At 42.5% G+C, this 23660-nt stretch overlaps 1 protein-coding gene across 7 annotated transcripts in view; it reads left to right on the plus strand.

The window, feature by feature from the left end:
- The window catches only part of LOC131416483 (chromatin remodeling regulator CECR2), a 161827-nt gene extending 140202 nt beyond the window's left edge, over positions 1-21625 (plus strand). For 4 of the 7 annotated variants that reach the window (XM_058559146.1, XM_058559150.1, XM_058559152.1 and 1 more), the window contains 10 exons: positions 8373-8502; positions 8997-9034; positions 9121-9212; positions 9442-9568; positions 10314-10702; positions 11325-11495; positions 11648-12494; positions 14793-16215; positions 17539-17650; positions 18405-21625. In XM_058559146.1, the coding sequence (XP_058415129.1) occupies positions 8373-8502; positions 8997-9034; positions 9121-9212; positions 9442-9568; positions 10314-10702; positions 11325-11495; positions 11648-12494; positions 14793-16215; positions 17539-17650; positions 18405-18410 (3335 nt within the window). In that variant the 3' untranslated portion in view covers positions 18411-21625. The remainder of the gene's footprint in view (positions 1-8372; positions 8503-8996; positions 9035-9120; positions 9213-9441; positions 9569-10313; positions 10703-11324; positions 11496-11647; positions 12495-14792; positions 16216-17538; positions 17651-18404) is intronic. The other 3 variants (XM_058559147.1, XM_058559148.1, XM_058559149.1) reach the window with 3 other exon arrangements.
- Positions 21626-23660: the final 2035 nt, after the last annotated feature.

Raw genomic sequence — 23660 nt, forward strand, 5'->3', positions numbered from 1 at the left:
TCTCTCATTTATCTAAGCTGTTTCTGGCAATTTCTCTTTAAATTGTATTCTGTCTGGTTTATTCGTCTGGATCCAGTCTTCTTGCTGTTATTCCTGCTAAGGCATTTGTACCTGTCATTCTTGGGGTTTCTTTCAGGCTCTTGCTTGTTGCTCTCATCTCTGCCATGTCCCTTGTGTGGATTAGCAAAAAAAAAAAAAAATGAAGGTATTGATGACAATTAATTTCACAGAAATAACTGTAAACACAAATGAAATGTGCTTAAGAAAAATCTTAGAGGTTTTTTTCAGGTATGGCACTATACAAATCTAGAATATTACCATTAATACTGTGAGCGCACATAGCTTCCTCAGGCTTAGGTCCAGGTCTTGGTCTTGGTATACTGAGATTTTTCTTTGATTTGTGGTTAAAGCAAAGGATAACAATCATCTCTAGGTGTGTTAGGTAGCAGCCATATTTATAAGCTGCACCTGATGTATCTTGTGACAACAGATCATTTGGGTTGGTTGAATACAGACCAATATTTCTTTTCTTTTAAATAAGTGTATTAAACTTTTTAAGTATTTGAATAAAACAGCGTAACATGGATTTGACTTTTTTAATGCAGTGTTTCAATGCAAAATTTAAATAAATTTTGACTATAAAATTTAAAGGATTCTGGCCTTACTATGTGCATTTTTACTCCCTTTCCTAAGTAGTGCCTTCTGTTTCTTAATAGGTTCACCCCATTCCTATCTTACTCATTTCTTCATTCTAAAACCTTTAGTCATTTAATCTGCAAATTTAGCCTGTGTCGCATTGTGTATTATATCCTACTTGTAAGATTTTGTATATATTTTATTTCCAGTACTAGATTTAAATTCCTCAAGACAGTAACTGTGCCTTATATTTCTTTATATTTTTCAGTGGGATTCTATAATTTTCAGTGGGGTTCTTATTGGGTGCACTTTTTATATATACAGACAGGTTCAAAACTTATTTTTATGGCTTAGTTTCTATACCTGTAAGATTAGTAATACTTTTGTTACGGATTATTTTTCAAATCAACAAATATTTCTTGAGCACCCGTTCTGTGCCAGGCACTCTTCTAGGAACATAGTATTAAACAAAATAAGTTATTCCTTTCATGGAGTTTACATTCTAATGTTAGGAAGACAGAGAGTAAACAAATATTGTAGAATCATAGATAGTGGTGAGAGATCTGAAGAAAAATAAAACTGGTTTAGAGATAAAGAGCCTCATGTTATAAGTGACATTTAAATAAGATTGTTAAGAAAGTCCTCTCTGAAGATGTGACATTCGATAATGAAATGAGTAAATGTGCCATATGAATATCTGACGAGAGAAGACCCCTGCATGCCAAGGGTATAGCAAGTTCAAAGGCACTGAGTTGTGGCTGTGCGGCAGGAAGGGCAGTGTGGCTGGATCCAAGTGAGCAAAGCAAGGAGAAGGTTGGCAGGAAATGGTTCCTAGAGGTAACGGGTCAGATCGTGTAGGGCCATGCAGACCTTGTTAGAAGGAGTGAATGCAGGAAGGGCTAGCACACAGCAAGCTCACAGTGATAGTTATCATGGAGGAAACGTGGAGAGAGTTTTTACAGGCTGTTAAATAGTTACAACAAGAAACTTTTCCTGACTTCTTGGCAGTGAAGTAAAAAAAAAATGGAAATAATACATTTTTTACTGACGGGAGAATTTTAAAGTTTGTAACGTTAACTCAGAGAAAAAAGCTTTTTATGACATTAAATTCTAAGAGGATTTTATCGTGTGGGTCATTGTACCATAATATTTATCTGTGTTGAGGGTGCATCAGAACATTCTTCATATTGATGTTGAAAATCTGTCTGTAAATGGAGCAAACAACTTAACAGTTAGTTTTACTCTTTTGTATGCTTCTATTTATACCCCATCATCCCAGCAGTGCTGGCACCAGTCACTAGTATGGGGCCCCTGAAATTGCTGGCAAAACTAGTGTAATGTTACACATGAGCACATATTTCCAAGGAGAGAGCTCATGGCTTTCATTCGTTGAAAAAGATTTGGAAAGGAGGGAAGTAGATTAAGAAAAGGTGGAAGCCAAAAGTTAGAAACAACCCAAATGTCCATCAGTGTGAATGGACACACAAAACATGGTATAATCGCGTTTCTGTAGTGTAGTGGTTATCACGTTTGCCTCACAAAATGTGGTATATACTTACAGTGGATTATTATTTGCCTTAAAAAGGAATAAAATTCTGATACACGCTGCAACAGGCAAGAACCTTGAAGACATTATACTGAGTGAAATAAGTAGGAGAGACAGAAATGCAGAGTTATTATTTAATGGGGGTAGAGTTTCTGTTTGGGATGGTGAAAATCTTCTGGAAGTGGGTAATGGTAATAATGGTTGTACAGCATTGTGAATGTACTTAATGCTACTGACTTTTACTTAAGTGTAAAAGGTACTTTTAATATATTTTTTCCTAAAATTTTTAAAAAGCAAAAACCAAAAAGGAAATGGAACAGGCCAAATAAATGTACTGCTATTTATTAGTATTGTCTTTGTATAAAAGGATGTTACAAGACTGAATGATGACATAAATATCCATTCTAAGTCAAACCAGTCAGTTTGGAAATGGACATTATTGAGACTTTCTCTCAATATGGTTGGTAGGTAGCCTAAAAATTCTTCTTGCCTAAATACATGGAAATTATATTTGTAGTATATTATCTATATAATATTTTGTCTAATAATGTATAAATACCCTTTTAAAGAGCATATCTGAAGTCTTAATCAAGTAAGGTCATGTATCAGGAGCTGTTTTTAGGGGGAGTAAAAGCAGTGACAAGTTAGTGAGCAGACTTCTAGGTTAAGTTGGTGCAGGGAGTGGGCAGTCTAGGGAATCTTCATCTACCCTGGGAAGGAAAACCATAGATAAATCCCTGCAAAAGATGAGTAGAAAACTAGACTTTCAAAGCACATGAGGAAGCACCACTGTGAGCAATAGATGGTACGTGCAGCAGACAAAAAAGAAGTATGTTTAGCATTATCAGATATAAAAAGGAAGGAATTGTAAACATAAGGAAAAAAATAACCTTGATGAAAGTACAGGGAAATTCATAGGAAACAAATAGAACTCCTGGAAGTGTAAAGTGTGGTTATTGGAATAATAACTGGGTTAACAGCTTAGGTCCCTGTGAAAGAGAATCAGTGAACTGGAAGATATATCTGGGAAATTATATGGAATGCAGCACTGAGACAAAGAAGATGGACATGACGAAAGAAGTTACCATTGGTTCATCATTTAGTGTCATGGGTCTTTGGTTAAACTGCACATGGGTCTTTGGTTAAACGGAAGTTAGAGAAATGAAAAAGTTCAAGGGAGTTCTGAGGTAGCACCTCTAGAGCAAGGGAAACAAAAGGAAGAGGTTGGGGTTATCAGAACCTAGAAGTTGAGGTAGTTGAGGTAGTGGTTGCTCTGAAAGGTGGTCCTCAGACATCTGAAGATGGTGCCTCTGAAGGCAGGCAGCAGCCCGGTTCTGGGACTGCCAGAAGAACTGGGTTCTCAGAACCGACTCCATCTTTGCAGATGGAGGCCCACTGCTGGAGTGGTGTTGAACGCAACAGCAAGCAAACAGGAAGCAAGGAGCCCCTTCTGCCTCACCTTGCCTCACACTCTCCCTGTAGTCCTCCCTTTTGACAGAATGCAAGCCAGCAGAGAGCGGAGAAATGATGGATTTGGACCTGACAGAAATAGCTTAATAACTGACTCAGGTGATGTATAGCGTGAAAGATCCAATATGTATCTACTCTGAGTTCTAGAATGAAGAATCAAGAGAATGGGCCGGAGAAAATATTCAGACATAATGGTTGAGAATTGTTTTCATTTGATGAAAAACATAAATCCTCTGATTTAGAAAGCAAGAAGAGAAGTAAGCTAGATATAAATTACACGTGGACAGATGGTGCTGAATTAAAGAACATGTGGCCCACAGATATTTAGAATAGCCAGTTTGGAAAAGACAGATTACCTTAAAGGATGTTCTGTAACAGTGAAAGCAGACTTCTCAGGAGCACAGTAGGATTCGGGAGAAAATGAGATTGGATTTTGCATTAGTTTCCTGGGGCTAACATAACAAATGACCATAGCTAGGTGGTCTAAAACAGCAGAGATTTATTCTCCCACAGTTCTAGAGGCTAGAAATGTTAAATTTAAGTGTTGACAAGGCCACACTCTCCCCGCAGGCTCTAGGAGAGAATCCTTCCTTTCCTCTCTAGCTTCTAGTTGTTCCTGGCAGTCCTTGGGTTGTGGCAATTTCTGAAAAGTTAGGATAGAACTTCTTTAACCAGTATCTATAAAAAAAAATCGAAGAAAACGTTCTATTTAATGGGGAAACATAGCGAGTATTCCCTTTTCAAGTCAGGAAGAAAACAAAGATCTCCTCCATCGTTGCTTCTGTTCCTTATTGTATTGTTGTGTAGGGTTTCTTCTCTACAAAGGAAAAAATGTATGTCTGTATACATATGTATATATATTGTTTAGGTAATGTATGATTTGAAACTTCCAGAAAATATTCAAGAAACCATTGTAACTAATAAGAATTCAGCCAGGGAGCTGGATTCACTATTATTATACAAATATCAATATGAATAATTTTGTAACATCACCCCATAGCAATGAGAATTCCTAACACTCAGATGGTGGTCTCTAAATATAATTTCCCTCCAGACGGAACCAAGACTCTTTGGAGAAATGCCTGAGTTCAGTACTGGGGCAGTAAAAATATAAGATGAGCCTAGACTATTTTATTTATTTATTTAGTTAGTTAGTTAGTTAGTTTTCTTTCTTTCTTTCTTCAAAGCCCCAGTAGATAGTTGGACGTCATAGTTGCACATCCTTCTAGTTGCTGTATGTGGGACGCGGCCTCAGCATGGCCGGAGAAGCGGTGCGTCGGTGCGCGCCTGGAATCCGAACCCGGGCCACCAGTAGTGGAGCATGCGCGCTTAACCGCTAAGCCACGGGCCCGGCCCAGAGCCTAGACTATTTTATAACAGACAGCAAGGAAGCATCAAAGACTCCTCAAAGTTCTGTCAGAAAATACAGGAGCCAGCCTGAAGGGGCTCTCACTGACCAAAATGGGACTTTCTGAGCATTGAAAAAAATAAAACAAATCCTCAATAGATTAAAAAACATCAAGTAAGTTAAAAATTCATGAGTTCATAATGATATTTTTTAAAAATCAGTGATCACCTTAGGAGTTTAATGGGACAACTTTTTATTCTAAAAACTGGTAAAATAGAAGGAAAGAATCAAGCGTTTTTGTTTCCTTCTCTTTACAGACTGTATTTCAGAGTACGCAATAACTGATGAGGAAAAGAAGAACTTGGTCAATAAATGTGGCAGGAATAATAGAATGTGAACAAATAATGGAAAACTGGATCTAGGCAAAGCTTTCCCAACCAAGGTTTCAGGAGACTCTACCCTAAAGTAGAGATCTGCCAACTTTCTGAAAAGGGCTGGATAGTAAATATTTGAGGCTTGGAGGCCACACAGGGCTGTGTTCCCGTAAAACCTTCCTTATTTATTTATTATTACAAAAGCAGTCAGCAATTGCCCTACATGCTGTAGTTTGCTGTTTGCAAACCCCTGCCCCAAAGCATCCACTATATGTAATGAGTTCTCTTCTGTGCATCTTTAGAGGTATTAGATATGTACCTTGGAATTATTGAGAAAACAGTCACACAAATAATTTTCTCTGCAGCTTAATTCTGTCTTGGAACTCGGGTTAAACTTTAAGTAAAAGACTGATGAGGAACTTTATAATGAAAAGATCAGGTTAACACTGATGAAATTTAACATCATGAAGAAACATAACCAGCTACTATGTCTCCTGATGTGATGAAAAGTACACAGCATCATTTATGAAGTAATATTGCCCCCAAATCAAACCTGTAGATCTGATCAAAGCCTCCAGATGTAACTGCCAGCTTACAGGAAGTCCACGGGGTTGGGAACACATTAACACCACAGTGAAGATGCCATTAGCCAAATTCAGAATGTGGAAAATTCTACAAACACAAAATGACCACGTTTCTCCAGCAAATAAGTGGGAGAGGATACTGTTAGAAATTCAACTAGATTTAAGAGACATATCAACCAAATGCAGTGTGTGGACTTCTTAGGATTTGATTTGAACAAACCAACTTTAAAAAAATTATTGAACAAGTGGGAAAGTGTGACCCTGACTGGATGTTTGCTGTTAAATAAATCATTTTATGTTCCTAAAATTCATACAAAAGAGCAAAGAGCCAAGGATAGCCAAGATAATTTCCAAAAACAATATGGTAGGGACACTCATTCTATCAGATAACAAAAGCTACAGTGAATGAGAGAGAATGCTGTTGGCACAAGGATAGGTGATGAGACCATGAAATAGAATACCCAGAAACAGACCTTGGGAGAGCCTGTGGGTTCTTTAGTGAGTGGTAGCAGTACAATTGCCTACTGATAGGGGAAAACAATTACATCTCTGCTTTTCATATAAGAATAAGTTTTGGATAGACCAAAGGCCAAAACCTTTTTGAAGAAAGTATAGGTGAATATCTTAAAGATAATTAGATTAGGAAGAATTTATTAAGTATGAAAAGTTCAAACTATAAGGGAAGAGAGATTGACATATTCGACTACATTAATTCTTGAAAACTTGGATATGGCAAAAACACTATGAACAAAGTGAAAAGACAAACCACAGAGTGCAAGATAATTTTAACACATAGTCAACAGAGACTTGTTATCCAGATGATATAAAGCACTTCTTCAAATCAGTAAGAAATCCAGCAACCCAGAGGGAAAAAAAGCAAAGTATATAAGCAGGAAATTCACAGAAGAGGATGCTAAATGGCCAGTAAATGTAGAAAACATGTTCATTATTACTTCAATCAGAAAAATGAAAATGAAAACACTAAAATTCCATGTCATACTCATCAGTTTGGTAAAATGCTGAAGTTTTATCAAGTGAGTGTGAGGTAACTCAAATCACTATTGAAAGAATAGGTATAACCCTTTGGAAAGCATTGACAGTGCCTGATAAAGTTAAGATACATATTCCTCTGTCTGGCAGTTCCACTACTGGGTTTGTATCCTAGAGAGCTCTCACACATGCACAAGAAGACATATTAAAGTAATGGTCATCATCATATTGTTTACAAAATGCAAAAAAAATTGTAGTCAACTAGAAAATGGATTATTAAGCTGTGAGATTTAGTGTATTAAAGTTAATAAGGCAAAAATGTTAAGCTTTGACAGTTTAGTAGGTACATGGGTCTTCATTAATTTAGTTACGCTATTCTTTAAGCTTAAAATTGTTCTTTTAAAAAAACCACAATTTTAAACGTTTTTGATAGTGAAGAGTCTTTAAAGCAGATCTAGATTACTCTGAGTTTAAAAGTGAAAATAATGTAGGAACAAAAACACAAATCAAAGGGAAGTTGACAGGGAATACACTATTGCAGGGTCACATCATGCTCACAGCAGTGTACCCACATGGAGCCTATGTTTTGGAGAAGAAATAAGAGGATCTGTCCTGGCTTCTCCTTTCCATTTTTGTGTCTTGCCGTCTGGCAGTGTTCTTCTTCATGTCTCTGCCTTTTTTCTTTACTCCTGACTTGCCTGTTCCCTGCAGGCAATGAATGCCCCGTCAGGCTAGTAGTGGAATGCTAAGTGTGTTTCTCATGGCCATGGCTTTGACCCAGAAAAAAGTCATCCCTGCCTATCAACTTCTTCCTAAATCCAGCTGGCATCTTACCTTTGTTCCCAGCCAAACTTATTACCACCATTGGCTTGGTAGGAGCCAGCGATGGAGATGGGGCTGGGTTGCAGAGCAAAGACAATTGGTGTATGTGAATGCCTTTGTAAATGCAAAGCCTTGAGAGCTTGGATTTGCATATAAAATCCTGTATGTATGTTTGGATTGAGAGTCTGATCCTAAAAAATGGATGTTGCTTTTTTGAGAGAAAGCTAGGAAAGCCTTAGGTAGTCAAAGGATAATCCTCATTCAATCTTCTATTTTTCCTTTTTCTTCTAATTCCGTCTTTCTTCTGCCTTTCTCTTTCCCCTCTCCCCATCCCAGTGCCCACCATACCTCCCTCATCCCACAACTTAAACTCAGTATGATGACTAAGAGGAAATGGGTTCCACTCGTTTATATTTTTCTTAGAGTGTTCCATCTATAGAATCCTAATTACCAAAAAGAGGATGGAAAAGGAAGCAAAAATAATTTCATGATACCACTTTGGAGATCTTTGTTTTTTTCCTTCTCTCAAGATGATTGATGAACATCTAATCATCTAGAGAGTACTTAACTCCTAGTGCCATAATGCTTTGTGTTCCTTGTAGATCGAGCTAAGAGGAGAAAGCTCAGGGAAGAAAGGGCATGGCTGCTGGCCCAAGGGAAGGAGCTCCCCCCAGAACTTTCCCATCTGGACCCTAACTCCCCCATGAGGGAAGAAAAAAGGACTAAAGACCTGTGAGTATTTAATGATGCTAACAATAGCAACCGGTCACATTTGCTAGGCATTTTTCTCATTTAACCCTCAAAACAACCCTGTGTGATAGGTAGTATTCAGTGTTCGTGAGCTCCTCAATCTACTGTATACTTTTTTGGATTATTATTCTTTACATTAAAAAAAAACTCATTAGAGTAAAATAAACCTGGAAAAGAATTGTGTTATTAAATAACTAATATTATAGAATCATAAATTAAGGTCCAGATCACCTAGGCCAGCCCCATCACTTTATAGATGAGGAAAATGATATTCCCTTTTTTACTAAGGTTTGCTGTCCCTTATCTTTATAACTATTTTCTGGAGTGTTATCAGTGTTAAGACTTATCTTTAAAAACATTTTATTGAGACTATTCCAAATCTTGGTGTAATCAGCATGTGTCTGTGATTGAATTAAGACTGCTAAGGAGAGAAGGTGGTCAAAGTTACTATTAATTTCTTATTTTATGATTTACAGCTTTGAGTTGGACGATGATTTCACTGCCATGTATAAAGGTTAGTCCCATTCTCAACTATTGTGTTTCTGAGAGAAGTGTTCCCATGTGAGTGTGTTAATTAAGCTCTCTTTTTTTGTTTCTCAGTTCTAGATGTGGTAAAGGCTCACAAGGATTCCTGGCCCTTTTTGGAACCTGTGGATGAATCATATGCCCCAAACTACTACCAGATTATTAAGGTAGAGGCTGGCTTTGAAGTTATACCTACTATGGTGTATGTGTCTTGATTTTTTGTTGTTGTTTTTTGTTTTGTTTTGTTTAAGTTCATCTGTTATTCCTTGAAAATCAGAGTTGCTGGATATGTACCAGGCTTTTGAGTGTCTCATAACAGTATGATTCTTTTGCCTCATGGGGACTGTGAGATGTGATTTTCTCTAGCATATTGTAACTTAATGTGTCCTATTTTAGGTCCCCATGGATATCTCAAGCATGGAGAAGAAACTGAATGGAGGTGTATACTGTACCAAGGAGGAATTTGTAAATGACATGAAGACTATGTTCAGGAACTGTCGAAAATATAATGGAGAAAGTAGTGGTAAGTGGGGAAGGAGTTTGCTCTGGATACACGTTTGCTGTACCATTATAACCAAGAGTACAATGCCTTCTCTTTTAGAAATACATATTCTAGTAACTCAGACCTTTCTTTGCAACTATAAAGAGAATGTGTATTAAAAGCCATGGGATTGGCCATTCCAGCCACTTACACAGTGTTCCAGGACTGCTCTCCTGTGCCTCATGACAAGAGAGTGCATTTGGCAGCTAACGGGGCTCAGATTATTTCTCATTATCTTAGAGACTAGTCTGGGTCTACTTGGTACTGTTCCTCCTTAATACAGACAGTTGAACACTGAGGAGACTGAACCTAGGTGGAGCTGAGTCTAAATCTTGAGAAGTCCACAGAGTAGATCTAATAACAAGTGTATATGGCTTCAAGTATAGAAACGTGGGGTCATTTGTGCATTAGCTCAAAATACCTTCGTTTAAACACTAAGCAGACTCAGTGATCGTATTTAATATTTCTGCAGTTTAGCCTTAAAGAATTAAATGTTTACAGGTTTGAGGTAACAGTCCTAGAGTCCCAGGCACACAGCCTGGAGCCTCTTAGGACAGAAACCATGTCTTCATCTTGTATCCTTAGCTCTACAACATAATATGCCCTCAGGTCAGATTAAACTCAGCATTTACCCGAGTAGCATCTGTTATTGTTTATTGGGAAGAGAATAGTCTTTGTGGCCTGAAAAAGCTCTACCTGGAGGTCAATCCTTGTTATCTTCCTATAGAGTATACCAAGATGTCTGATAATTTAGAGAGGTGTTTCCATCGGGCAATGATGAAGCATTTTCCGGGCGAAGATGGAGACACAGATGAAGAATTTTGGATCAGAGAGGATGAAAAGCGGGAGAAGAGACGAAATCGGGCTGGGCGAAGTGGCGGAAGCCATGTTTGGACCCGCTCCAGGGACTCAGAAGGGCCCAGCCGGAAACAGCAGCCCGTGGAAAACGGAGGAAAGTCATTGCCACCCGCACGCCGAGCTTCTTCTTCTGGGGATGATCAGAGCAGCAGTTCCTCACAGTTCCCCCAGGATGTGGGCACCTCCAATGGCCGAGGCTTTTCTCGTCCCCTCTATTATGGTGGGATGCCCAACCAGACACCCCTTTTAAACCAGATGGTAAGGAACAGCTTAATCTGTTGTGGTTTCTCCTAGTTGGTGAATTCAAAGGGAAGTAAAGCCTTTCCAATTGGCTCCTCTTCCAAAATAATTTTTCTGTATATGGATGATTTCTTCTCTCTTCATCTGTCCTTCCTTCGTTCTTCCTTTATTTTAAATCTCCCTTTCTCTTGATCATTTGAACCACACAGTCTCAATGTGGGCAAAAATTAGGATTTAAAAAACCTTAGTTTTTTCATGTGTAAAGTACAGAATATGTATAGTGCATAAAATATACAGTATATCTGTGGTATTAAAATTTCATGGTGGGGAGCTGTTGGGGGAAAAGTTGGCTAAAAAGGCTCCTGTGGGGAGGAGGCAATAATGAAAGAGGTTAAGAAACACCAGTTTGTCTCTCCTGGAAAGAGAAGTTGCGTTGGGCTCAGGAACTGGTCCTGAGCTGGGGAAGCCCATGTGCTGGCTGTCTTCCCATCCTGGCTCTCTCTGCTGCGTTGTTAATGGTCTGTGTTAGCGTAGCAGGACGTTCATCTTCAGGAATGTCCTTACTTTCTACCTAATGTCTGTGCTTTCTCTTTTTTTTTTTTTTTTTTTGCTCCTCATGCCTTTCCTCACTGCCCTCCAGAGGCCAGCAGTACCAGGAGCATTTGGCCCTCTTCGAGGATCAGACCCTGCCACCTTCTGTGTGTCCTCAAGAGTCCCAGAGCCACACCCTGGAGAGCCGGGACAGCAGCAGCAACCTTTTGCCATGCAGGTAAGCAACCTACTCAGACTGTGCAGGTGCAAAGGTCTCAAGGTAAATATTAGAAATACAGTCTCTTCCCAGGTTAAATTTAATTTATTATCTCTTATTCTGTAGAGTCTGTTTCTCTAGATTAAGCACATTACAAGGTATGCCTTATTTTGTGGGTCTGGTGAACTCTGCTGTCTTCTCTTTCTTGTTGCCAGCCTCCAGTTGGAATTAACAACCACCGAGGACCCAGGCTAGGCACACCCGAAGAGAAGCGAGTGTGTGGGGGGCTGGCGCAGCTTGCTAACATGGGATCACACCCTGGATCCTTGCAGCTTGGGCACATGAGTGGCCCCAGTCAGGATGGAAACATGTATCCCCCAACTCAGTTCCAGCCAGGATTTATCCCTCCCAGGCATGATGGGGCTCCAACCCGACCCCCAGACTTTCCTGAAAGCTCAGAAATTCCTCCTAGCCACATGTACCGATCATACAAATACCTGAATCGAGTACACCCTGCTGTCTGGAATGGGAACCATGGTGCTACAAACCCAGGACCCTTGGGGCCAGATGAGAAGCCCCCCGTGGGGCCAGGACCCTCTCGCCAGCCTCGTACTCTTGGTCACATGATGGATTCCCGAGTGATGAGACCACCTCTTCCCCCAAACCAGTGGACTGAACAGCCAAGCTTTCTACCTCATGGAATTCCTTCTTCAGGGTATATGCGACCACCCTGTAAATCTGGTGGACATCGGTTACAGCCACCTCCAGCCCCAGCACCCAGTTCTCTTTTTGGAGCTCCCTCCCAGGCCCTGCGGGGGGTGCAGGGAGGGGCCTCCATGATGGACAGCCCAGAGATGATCGCCATGCAGCAGCTGTCCTCCCGTGTTTGCCCACCAGGTGTGCCTTACCACCCCCAACAGCCTGCTCCCCCGCACGTACCTGGCCCTTTCCCACCAGCTGCTCACTCAGCATCAGTAAGTGTGTCTGCCCCCAAGCCTGCCTTGGGGAACCCTGGGAGATCGCAGGATGACAGTGAGACACAAGAACCTGAGAATGACCAAGGTAATTTATACTGTCACTTTTATCTGACTTCTAATTCTGTAAGCTGTTAAACTCATGAGTAATCTCTTTTTTTGTTTGTTTGTTTGTTTGTTTGTTTGTTTGTTATGTTTTTTTGTGAGGAAGATCAGCCCTGAGCTAACATCCATGCCAGGCCTCCTCCTCTTGCTGAGGAAGACCGACCCTGAGCTACTATTGCCAATCCTCCTCTTTTTTTTCCCCCAAAGCCCCAGTAGATAGTTGTATGCCATAGTTGCACATCCTTCTAGTTGCTGTATGTGGGATGCTGCCTCAGCATGGCTGGACAAGAGGTGCGTCAGTGTGCGCCCGGATCTGAACCTGGGCCGCCAGTAGCGGACCTGGAGTGCGCGCACTTAACCGCTAAGCCATGGGGCCGGCCCCATGAGTAATCTCTTTACACAGAAAATCAAACGAAATGTAAACTAGTTTCCAGCCTCTCTTTCTTGAACCACTGAGGGTTGGGCCAATCATAGTATTGTTTTTGGTCCAAAAATCCAAAAGGATTTTTGGTGATGGTGATAGCTGTACAGATGTGGTACTCACTGTGTCGGGCACTCTTTTTGAGACTCATACGTGTAACTCATTTAATTCTCAGAACAAACCTTTGAGATAGCTACTGTTATTATCCTTGTTTTTACATGGAAAATCCGAGGCACAAGGACACTATATTATCTGCCCTTAACTAGCTGGTGAGTGGTGGACCTGAGATTTGAACCCACAGACTCGATCAGCATCCATGCTCTCAACCCCTGCATCATTGAACTGCCTTTCAGAATCCCTGTCTTGAAAGTTACCATTATGAAATAAGTTTTCAGTATTTTAAAGTCTAAGTATTCTCATCCTTCTATTCCTTTTGAGTACATATCTGAATCTACTGAGAATGAAGAATAGTGAGATCTAGCAAATCTTGAAGAAATTTCTTAGAAATGCTGTTTAAGAGAGTAAACCTGAAACTGGAGGAGAAAGATGAAAAGACTGCTTTGTGTAATTAATGCTTATTTCTAGGATAGATGTCTAGTATGTATTGCATGTAATTTTCTTCAGTTCATGACTGGGAATGGAGACGCCTAGACTTTTATAAAATATGAAGATTTCACATAAAATTGATGATATGCCTAAACTCAAACTTACTTCTTAGTGTTCCTTTTGAGGAAAGGCCTACTTTGTGAACACCAGCTCTAGCAGAATTTTTTAATACTGATTTCGGATGATGTCTGGAATTCAGAGCTTTTGAAGAAGAGCCCCTGTAGTGAGACCTTGGAGAAGTCTGTTTGTTAGCTGCCCTGTTGTATGTTGACTGAATGATGAAAAGTGCAGATTTTAATTTTCGTTGTATAGCTTGTACCTTTGATCTTTAAAGCAGCTTTAGTTCATCAGTAGCCTGAGATCCTAGTAGATCTTTAAAAGTTGCTATGAATCCTTAATCTTATCCTTAAGATCTGTTTCCAGAATCGTATTTGGACCACACCTGGGCAACTATTCTGTCCTACTTGAAAGATTATAATAATAAGACCATATTTATGGGTGATACAATAGCAAAATAAAGAATTCTGAGTTTGTAATGAAGCATTTGAGGCTAGTAAGTTAATTTGTTTGGGTTTCTTAAATTTCTGTAATATGTTAAAGATGGCTTTTGAGTTTTATGCTGTAGACATTTTGTTTTCAAAACATGCTGACAAGGTGAACATTTTCATTCCTTCAGTAAATACCGATTGAGCCCTGTTTTGGGCAAGTGCTGGGAATATGGTGAGGAACAAGTAAGAATCCCTGCTCCTGTGGAGCTTCTGTTCTGGTGGGGCAGAAGTCGGGGGTCCAGGCTTCCTGAAACCATCACGTCCTGGTCCTTCTCATTGTGTAGTTTTAGAGCTTCCTGGCCTGGCCTGCGGTTCTAGTGATACCTATACCCTCCTGCCACAGTTTACTTGCATCTGCTTGGATGGAGTCCGTGGATCCTCTCACACCCTCTTACAATCTGACTCTGACAGCACAGGAAGAGGGAGGCCAGGACAGCGCCATTCTTTGGCAGACGCTATGAGTAGCTGTAGAGCTGCTAGGTCTTACCTCCTGGTCTGTGAAAGGGAGTGTGCAAGGCCTAAACTCAGCATCGTGACACCTTTCAGGGCCTCTCAAGATTTCTAGCTGAGGCTGGAATGGCCACACATCCACCTCCACCCTGGGTCCCCTTATCTGACTGCTTATCATGTTCTTTTCATTACCACCTCTATGAGTATTGTCATTCCAGCTACTGAGTTATTATTTTGTTCTCCGTTTTTCTTGCAGCAGATCCCTTGCCTGGGCTTGAGGAGAAATCACCAAGTGTTGGTGCTTCAGAGGGGCTGTACCTCAAACAACTACCTCACCTCACGCCTCCCCTGCAGACCGACTGTACCGGGCAGAGCTCTCCACAAGAAAGGGAAACAGAGGGCCCAGAGCTCAAAAGCGACTCCTCAGAATCTGGAGACAACTGTAAAGCAACAAAAAGCAAGAGTCCCTGGCCCTCAGAGAGCAGCTATGCCAGTACAGCAGCCCAAGGGTGTATGAGAGACCTCTCCGCTCTGGCAGAGAGAGGGGCTCTACCCGAAAACGGAGTGATTGTTGAAGCATCCCCTTGTGCGTCAGAGGGGAAAGGCCTCAGTGGTAGTGGTTCAGAAAAGCCACTCTGCCCTAGAGGCAGAGCACTGCAGGAAACCATGCCGTGTCCAGGACAGACCCTAGCTGCGCCTCCCAGCACAGACCCCAATTTGCTGGGAAGCACTGTAAGCCAGTTTTCTCCCTTGTACGTGCCTGGCCTGGAATACCCAGGTTCAGCTGCACATTACCACGTCACTCCAGGCCTGCAGGGCTTGGATCATGTGATGGGAGCTAAACCCTCAGTCTCACATCCTCAGCATTTCCCCCCCAGGGGTTTTCAGTCTAACAGCCCGCATTCTGGGGTCTTTCCTCGGTATCGCCCCCACCAAGGAATGAGGTATTCCTACCAGCCACCACCTCAGCCTTCCTATCATCACTATCAGCGAACTCCTTATTATACTTGTCCACAGGGTTTTTCCGACTGGCAGAGACATATCCATCCCCCGGGAAGCCCAAGTGGGCCCCCACGTAGTCAGCCTTCCCTGCCAAGACCCCTCTTCTCAGATAAGAACGCCATGGCTAATCTCCAAGGCTGTGAGACACTGACTGCTGCCTTAACTTCCCCGACCCGAATGGAGGCGGTGGCTGCCAAGGTGGTCACAGCTGATGGGCAGAATCCTGCTGCAGAGGAAGAGAAGCTGGATGAGTCTGTGGAGAGGCCAGAGAGTCCCAAAGAATTTTTAGACCTGGACAACCATAATGCAGCTACCAAGCGACAGAGTTCACTGTCAGCCAATGAATATCTCTACGGAACTCCTCCTCCACCTCTGAGTTCAGGGATGGTGTTTGGTTCATCTGCTTTCCCACCCCATGGAGTGATGCTACAAACGGGGCCTCCTTATACCCCTCAGCGGCCGGCCAGTCATTTCCAGCCCAGGGCTTACTCTTCCCCTGTGGCTGCTCCTCCCGCTCACCACCCAGTGGCAGCCCAGCTCAACGGCCTCTCTCAGGAGGGCCCCATCTATCACTGCCAAGAAGAGGGCCTGGGTCACTTTCAAGCAGTAATGATGGAACACGTTGGCACTGGAAGTGGAATAAGGGGACATTTCCAGGAAATGTACAGACCGTCAGGGTAAGATTGTATTAGGTTGGTTTTTTTTTTTTTGAAAGAAGAATTGGTGGTAGTATTAAGAAAAATGGCCTTGGGAATGAAGATAAACTTTAGTGGTCTAGGACCAAGAAAAGCATGTGAATCATTGATGACTTACTGGAAATGTATTAGCCTTCAAGTCAGATTTTATCTTTGGCATTTTTTTTCCTTCTTGAAAGTGAATTGACTTTTAAATGACTATTTAGTTAGATTTTGATATTAGAAACTGGATAGCCAGTTTGAGAGCTGTAGGCAGAGGGTTTCACACTGCTGCTGAGTCTCTCTCAAACTTGGGCATGTGGGAGGTCGTATATAAGGTTCAGGGTTTATTCCTTGCCCTCATTTCTTCCCCTAACATTGAATGAAAGAACTAGGTTTATCTAGACTTGGAACAAGTCAAATATTATCCCCATAAGAATTCTCATCAATAGTGGTATTTTTTAAGACCCACTGAGGTGATCCAGGAAGTTTTCAAATTACTAATATATAAAAGATGGTTAGATGAGATTGTTCATGTTAAAGTTATGAAGCCCAATCATAAAACCAGTACCATCCAACTTAAAAACCAGTGTGCCGACCTAAGAAGCCCTTACTTCCTGACCCTTCCCCCCATTTAACATTTTGCCCTATTTGTTTATAGCTGTATAAAATCTGTTCACATTTTATTTCTTTTCTTGGCCTTTTTTCTAAACCATTAGAAAGTAAGTTGCAGACACCATGACCCTTGATCCCTAAATACTTCAGCATGCGTCTCCTAAGAGTAGGGACATTCTCCTGGAGCACAGTCTCAAACTATTCTCACACCCAAGGAAAATAACATTTTCTAATATAGAGTTCTTATTTAATTTCTTCACTTGTCCCCAAAATGTCTTTTATAGCTGTGTTTCTTTATTTTGTTTTATTTTGATTTTTTTACCATCCAGGATCCATTCAGGGTTCATGTATTTACTTTTGGCTTCTATGTCTGTTTAGTCTCTTAATTTACAACATTCATTCTATTATTGTTTTTGTTTTTCAAAGACTCCAGGCCAGTTCTTATGTAGAATGTCCCAGATTCTAGATTCTTCTCATTGTTCCTCATGTCAGATTAAACACTGTGCCCAGAACACTACATAGGTGGCGTCCTGACTTCTTGCATCACCTCTGGGGGCATATGATGTCAGTTTGTCCAGTATTGGTGATTCCAAGTTGGATCACTTGGATAATTAAGGCAGTATCTGCCTGAGATATGATTAAAGTATCTTTTTTTCTTTTCTAATTAATGTGTCTTCATTCATTCTCACTGTTGCTTTCTTACGGCTATAGAATGCAAATGCTTCCGGTCCAGGCGCATGCCTCGTTCCCAAAGACCCCAGCACCAGCAACATCGCAGGAAGAGCTGCCGCCACATAAGCCCCCAACACTGCCCCTTGATCAGGTAAGAATCACCAAAAATTAGAACTTTTCTTATTCTTCCAAGTACATGAGTTCATTGCTGTTCTGAAAAAACTCTTTTAAGGTGTCCTATTGATCCAGAAACTTTTCCTGGAAAGTGCTTCATATCCTGCAGACAACCAGGTAGAAAGGGCCACTCAGGCCCCGTGCTCCCCGTTGAGTCAGCTGTGGGAAAGGGCAAAAGAGGAAAGCCTGAGAAGGAGCTGCTTTACTGCTCCTTCATGGTCCTTTTTCCTCTTCTTACGGGAATCAGCTGTTGGGGGATGATTTAAACCTTATTTTTCCAAACTGGCTACCAGCATTCCTTTTGATATGATACCTTGTGTCTTTCCTTCCCACCTATTTCATGTGAGAGAGACTAGTCAGTCAGGTTTTAAAATGATAGTAGCTCCCTTCAAGGCTGCTTCTGTGCAGGGCGCTGGGCTGAGAGCTTCCACAGGCAGTGTCTCATTCAGTGTCTTTGTCAACCCCCAAGAGGTCGTCATCATCCACTGCAGCGCCATTATCGTTCCTTGTTGTTCAGGAAGTCCCACAGCCTCTGCGCCAGGTGGCTGGGGTTTGAGGCGGGAGGGCCAGAACTTAGAGCCCACCCTCCGGAAGTAAACTGGCTGGTGAAACAAAATCAAGCCATTTTCCCAGATGTAGAGGAATGTGTACAGCTCTTTGGCCTACTTAATTTTTTTTTAACAACACAAATGTTAATTTTGTTTAAATTGTTTTTATTTTGCTTCTCTCAGAGCTAGTCCAAGGAGGAAATAACCCCCAAGGAAACGGAAAGCTGCACATGAAGACTGGAACAAGGAGAGTTTGGGAGAACGACCTCCCCCATCACTGTTCCTGTCACCCTGCTGCACCCTTCACCGTGCATAACTTCATGCTGTCGCATTGCTGGAGCAGTTCCTGAGCCCTGGAAGCACACTCCTTCGATAACGAACACACCGCTGCCGAGGTCCTGGGTCAGGGATCTCTTGCATGGCTGATAGTAGAGAACAAATGAACTGGAACTAGTGATGGCTTTTCCGAGTCCCGAGACTCTTATTCAGGGAAAATCATCTTAAACGTGGTGGGGGGGCATACTTAAGAATGGAGTGGTGCTTGTAAACCTTCATGAGCAGCTAAACTCAGGTATATATTTGGGGAAGGGACTACTTGTAGTATTAATGTGTTTGGAGCTGGGTCCAGTTTACAGAATTTTCATGTTGCCTTTTAAAATAATTTTTGTGGTTGGTGGTGAATGTATTGTATGTCAAGTGGGAACGGTGGGTGGGGATGTGGAAGAAATGGAAGTCCTAAATGGTGGGCACACAGCACTGGAGTGATCCTTATCTGTTTACAATCATGTCACACTGAATACTTTGGGGAGCTGGAGAAGTGGGTAGGAAAAGTTTGCTCCTGTAACAGGTCACTGTGTTTCCTCAATGGCCAGCCAGCCTTTAAGATCTAAAGGCCTTCTTTCCAATCAGCCCAAGGAAGTCCCGTTACACCGCCCCCCAGCCATTCAGCTTCTCCATTCGGAGGCAGAGAGCTCTCACACGGCCTTCCAGAAGCTTCAGCCCAGAAGACAGGCTGCCCTCTCCTCTGGTGGCCCAAATCCTGGATAAGAGAGCAGTGCCCTTCCTGAATGCCACCAGCCCTACCAGATAGTAAACCAATATCAGGAATTGGGATCACTAGAGTGTTTTGCTTATAGGAAGATAAAATGAATCATCCTCTTCACAGACTTGCCAGGACTGTGATCTGGAAGGCGTCACATAAAGCTTTCTGGCACAAATCACATTTTGTGGAAGTGACTACTCAGGTTTGTATATGTTAGTATCAATAAAGAAATTGCACAGTTTTGAATAGGGAAAATGTATTCTATAGATTTACAATTTGAATTTAGGAATATTTCAATATATATAGTTTTTATTCAATTTAAGTGAATCATAGTAAAATAAGTCATGGTGATTTAAAATAGCTGTCAAGAACAAGTTCTTGGAAATCATTTGTTGTATCTGATAGGAAACAATTTTACAGTATTAAATTACTTTATTACAGTTTTAGAAGTGAATTACACTGGATTCTCCCTGTTTAGCATTCTGTATTTGGTTTTAGCTGAGATGCTACCAAAGTTAGGACTCATGTTTTAATCTTTTGAATATCCCACATATCCCACAAAGAAAAAAAAAAAACTAAGGAAAATGCCCTGAAATTACAAGTTTTTGTAAAGAGTAGCATATTTTGAAGCATGCCTTTGGGACAGTAAAAAAGCTTCCATATGATATCAATCTGCCCTAGTTTCTTATCAATTCAACTGTGTGGGGGCCAGTAGAACCTTTCCCTCCAATTCCAGCATCCTTGATAAAACATGGAACTGTCATGTTTAAAGAGTGCTAAAGATATGCTATCAGTAGGAAAGGAAACAAATTGGAAACATCCATGTTATACAAATGGAACCCAAGACACCAGTGCCAGTGTAATGGAAATTCAGCGAGTGCTTCCTGACCTGGCTGACGGCTGAGGCAGGATGGGGAGTTGGATCGGGAACACAGATGCCTTTGAGATAACGATGCATGAAAATACGAATGTTTCTGTGATAGATTTTAATTTTAAATTTGGTGTGCTTTTTCAAGTGGAATGAGTTGTGAGGCTGTGTTCTCATTTGATCCTGATTCCTGTTAGAAATCTGGTTTGCTGGAAAAACAGAGGTGGAGGTTTGTGGATGGGCTCAGTCAGCCCCTGAGCTAGTGGAAGGTAGCATGGTTGAAGCATTCTTACTTCTGTGTCTGTGCAAAAGCAGGGAGGAGGAAAGACCAGTCTCTACAGCTAGTTTGGGCCTGGTTAGACCTCGTTTGGGCCCAGAGCATTCTGCCACTGACAGCCTTTCTTTTCTCAGGTTAAAGCTGGTTTGAGAGGCCTCTGGCTCTTCCCTCACTGGGAGCGCAGTAACCGTGGAGCCTTTTCCCCTGGTGCTGGAGCTCAGGGGTTGCTTTGTGCCGAATAACCCTGGGGCTCGGGTCAGAGTGGGCCATAAGCAATAGTCGGGCTGATTTGTACCTTTCCTTCCACCCTGGTGGTATTTGAGCAGCTGTGTCCACACTGCTCTAGGTAACCTTTTCTCCTCTCTCCCAGCCCCTTAGCCCCAATTACCTGTTGCTAGAGAGGAGCTGTGAACAATATAGGACGAAATCGGTCAATTCTTTTCTCCTTAATCTCCCTTCTTGGTATGTAGAGAAAAATACTGAGGAAGAACGATAGGAGATTGAACTGTGAACAAGGGCGACAGCAAGATAGCAGCCTTGTTGATCCCGTGTGGGGTTGGGTCGCGCGTTGCGGGTGCCAGTGCCTCGTGCCTTGTCTGCTATGTCGGGAGCTTTGAGTGGTCTTGAAGTGCCGTCTGCTGAAAGCAGGCAGGAGCCGCAGGGTTCCAGGGGCTCTGGATGCAGAGCTGCCTGAACCATTGCTCCACTCTCCCCCCAGCGGGGTCTGTCTCCTCACCTCCTTTTTCTCCTCTAGCACTTCTTCCCACGTGTCTTAAGCAGATGCAAACGCCTCTGCCACCTTCTCAACTCGGGGTGATGGTCATGTGATGTGCTGTAACTAGACAGAAGTGTGTAAAGGGTCCTGAAGAAGCTCTGCTCTCAGGCTAGAAGGCCTCTGACACTGTGGCTCCCTGCCACCTTGTCGGTGTGCCAGCTCTCGATGGGGCCCAGGAAGGACAGCTGAGATGCCTGGGTAACGAGGAATACTCTCACCCCTATTTGATTGAACATTCCTGGCTAACCTTAATTAGAGTTGTTAATAAGTTAGAAACTGTTGCCCCAAGACCCAAGAGAAAAGATCCAAAAAGAAAAGTAGAGCCTTTTGGAAGGTTTCCAGTTTGCGGTTTTTTTCCCCCCTCAGAGTCTGTTCATTTAGCTTTTGGCTAAAATTTATTACGGTAAATGTATATGGAGAATAAATAAGGACAAAATATGCAGATTCTTACTCTCATAACTTTTTCCATCCCGCTCCATCTCGCCCTAGTCAGGTTGGTTTAGTTCTTCTGGTGGTGCACATGAGCATATTAATAACAGTTCTTTGTTATTTTATTATTGAATGAGCCCAAGTGGGGCTGCTCTCAAAAGGCAAACTTTTTTAATGCTCATCTTCGTTTTTATGTTTATTGAAAACCTTAAGACCTGTAGTTTGTACCCCTTAAGGTTTAGTCAAAGCTCAGCGTTAAGTGTCAGTTCCCCCGGCCTCGCCCCCAGACCCTGAAAGTGCTTCTCGTGACGAGCCATTCGGGGTCCTTATCACAGGGCATTTATCTGCTGTTTTATTATTATTTATGTTAATTCCTGCTGGAGTGAAAGAGTGCACTAAATGCTGTCCAGAACACACAAAATCCCGGGGTGCCACTCATCACAGGTGTCGGAAAAAACTTCCAATCCATACCACGTGGTTAACTTTTCTCTTGTTTTTTTTTTTAATGGAAGTTCAAATCTAAAGACCTAATTTGAAATTTACAGGAAGTCTTAACCCAGCAGTCTCAAGGCAAGGACAATTAACCTAGTGTCTGGATCCTGCCCTGCTTTCAGAGAAGCTGTCTTCTTCAAGGAAATGAAAGGCTTAGAGTTTTCTAGCATCGTTACCCTCTTTTTGCCTGTCAGTTCACCCCCTGCCAGAGTCTGCATGGCCTCATCGTGGACACTGGCTGTGTGCGTGTGTGTGTGTGTCTTGAGGACTGGTCAGCCCTGGGGGTCCCTGGGATGCAGTGTGCGTGTGTGTGCGTGTCTTGAGGACTGGTCAGCCCTGGGGGTCCCTGGGGTACGGGGTCTCTGCAGATAGCCCTCTGTTCCACATTTCAGTGCAGATACTTGGGGTTTGGGTTGAGCACACAGAGGCTTTTATTCCTGGGCTCATGTCGCTGTCCAGGAGCTAAGAATGTGGCTGAGACTTGCTGTGTAGGAAACCAGGCCCCCTTTTCTTTTTTGGCGGCTGGACTCTGTACCATGTAGCCTGAGGACGCCGAGCTTGCCTGCTTTCCTTTTGGGCAGACAGAACGTTTCTGCGCCCCTTCTCTCATGTGGAACGGTGACATGAGCTCTGTCTCCAGGCTCGATATGTATCCCTCTCTGTGCTTTGTAGGCCTTTGCTAAACAGACATTTCGGGGGCCTGTCTCCCTGGGTAGTCTCTCTCTCTCTCATTCTGCACAGGGACTCCCTGAAGGTCAATGTAGACATGCCTGATACCCAGCTGATTGTCCTGCGTGTGTTTGGAAAGGGGGGGTGGGGTTGGGAACAGGGGTATGGATATCCAGTAAGTTACTGAAATGCTAACCCCATTCAGTGTCCTCTGTATGACCCCTGCTTTTCCCCAGCTGGGCGGCTCGGGTGCCTCGCTCTTCCGACTTGCACATGGCTCCTGGGGCTGAGGCCAGGCTCCCCCAGCCCGCAGCACACAGTGTCAGGGATTCTTGCTTCTTCTGCAAAAGCCGTGTGAACTTTCCTGGCCAGTACTGGAAGGGGAATGCTATTTATTTTTATATTGTGTATATTTTGTCGTGGTCTGCTGATTCCCTGTTTCACTGAGAGCGACAGTTACCTCAATAGTTAGTTCAATATTGTGTGTTGGATAATTTTTTAAAAGAACTTTTTAAAAAGCTTTTTGATCTTCGGAGGTCTGTAGATTTATTTCCATATGAACTGGTTATTTTGTATAAAGTACATTCTTAAAATAGTAAGGCTCTGCTATGTGTGAGTGGTGTGTGTCCATGTGTCACTTTTATCATCAGAGCCAACTCCCATCCGGACAAGGGTTCAGACTGAGCCCCAGTGCCATCACCTAAAACATGCCATTGCATCTCAGACCTTGTTGCGTCAGGGGGGTGGTGTAGGGGCGGGCGGTGGAGCCGTGGGCCCTGTGAGGTGACAGTGGTATGTGCTCTGTAGAGAGCTGCAGAACAATAGTCAAGCTGGCCACCCATTCTACACAATGCCAGAGATAAAGTCCTCTTCCCAGCTTGGCCTGT

This window comes from Diceros bicornis, chromosome 17 (assembly GCF_020826845.1).
Source record: "Diceros bicornis minor isolate mBicDic1 chromosome 17, mDicBic1.mat.cur, whole genome shotgun sequence".
Lineage (NCBI taxonomy): Eukaryota > Metazoa > Chordata > Mammalia > Perissodactyla > Rhinocerotidae > Diceros > Diceros bicornis.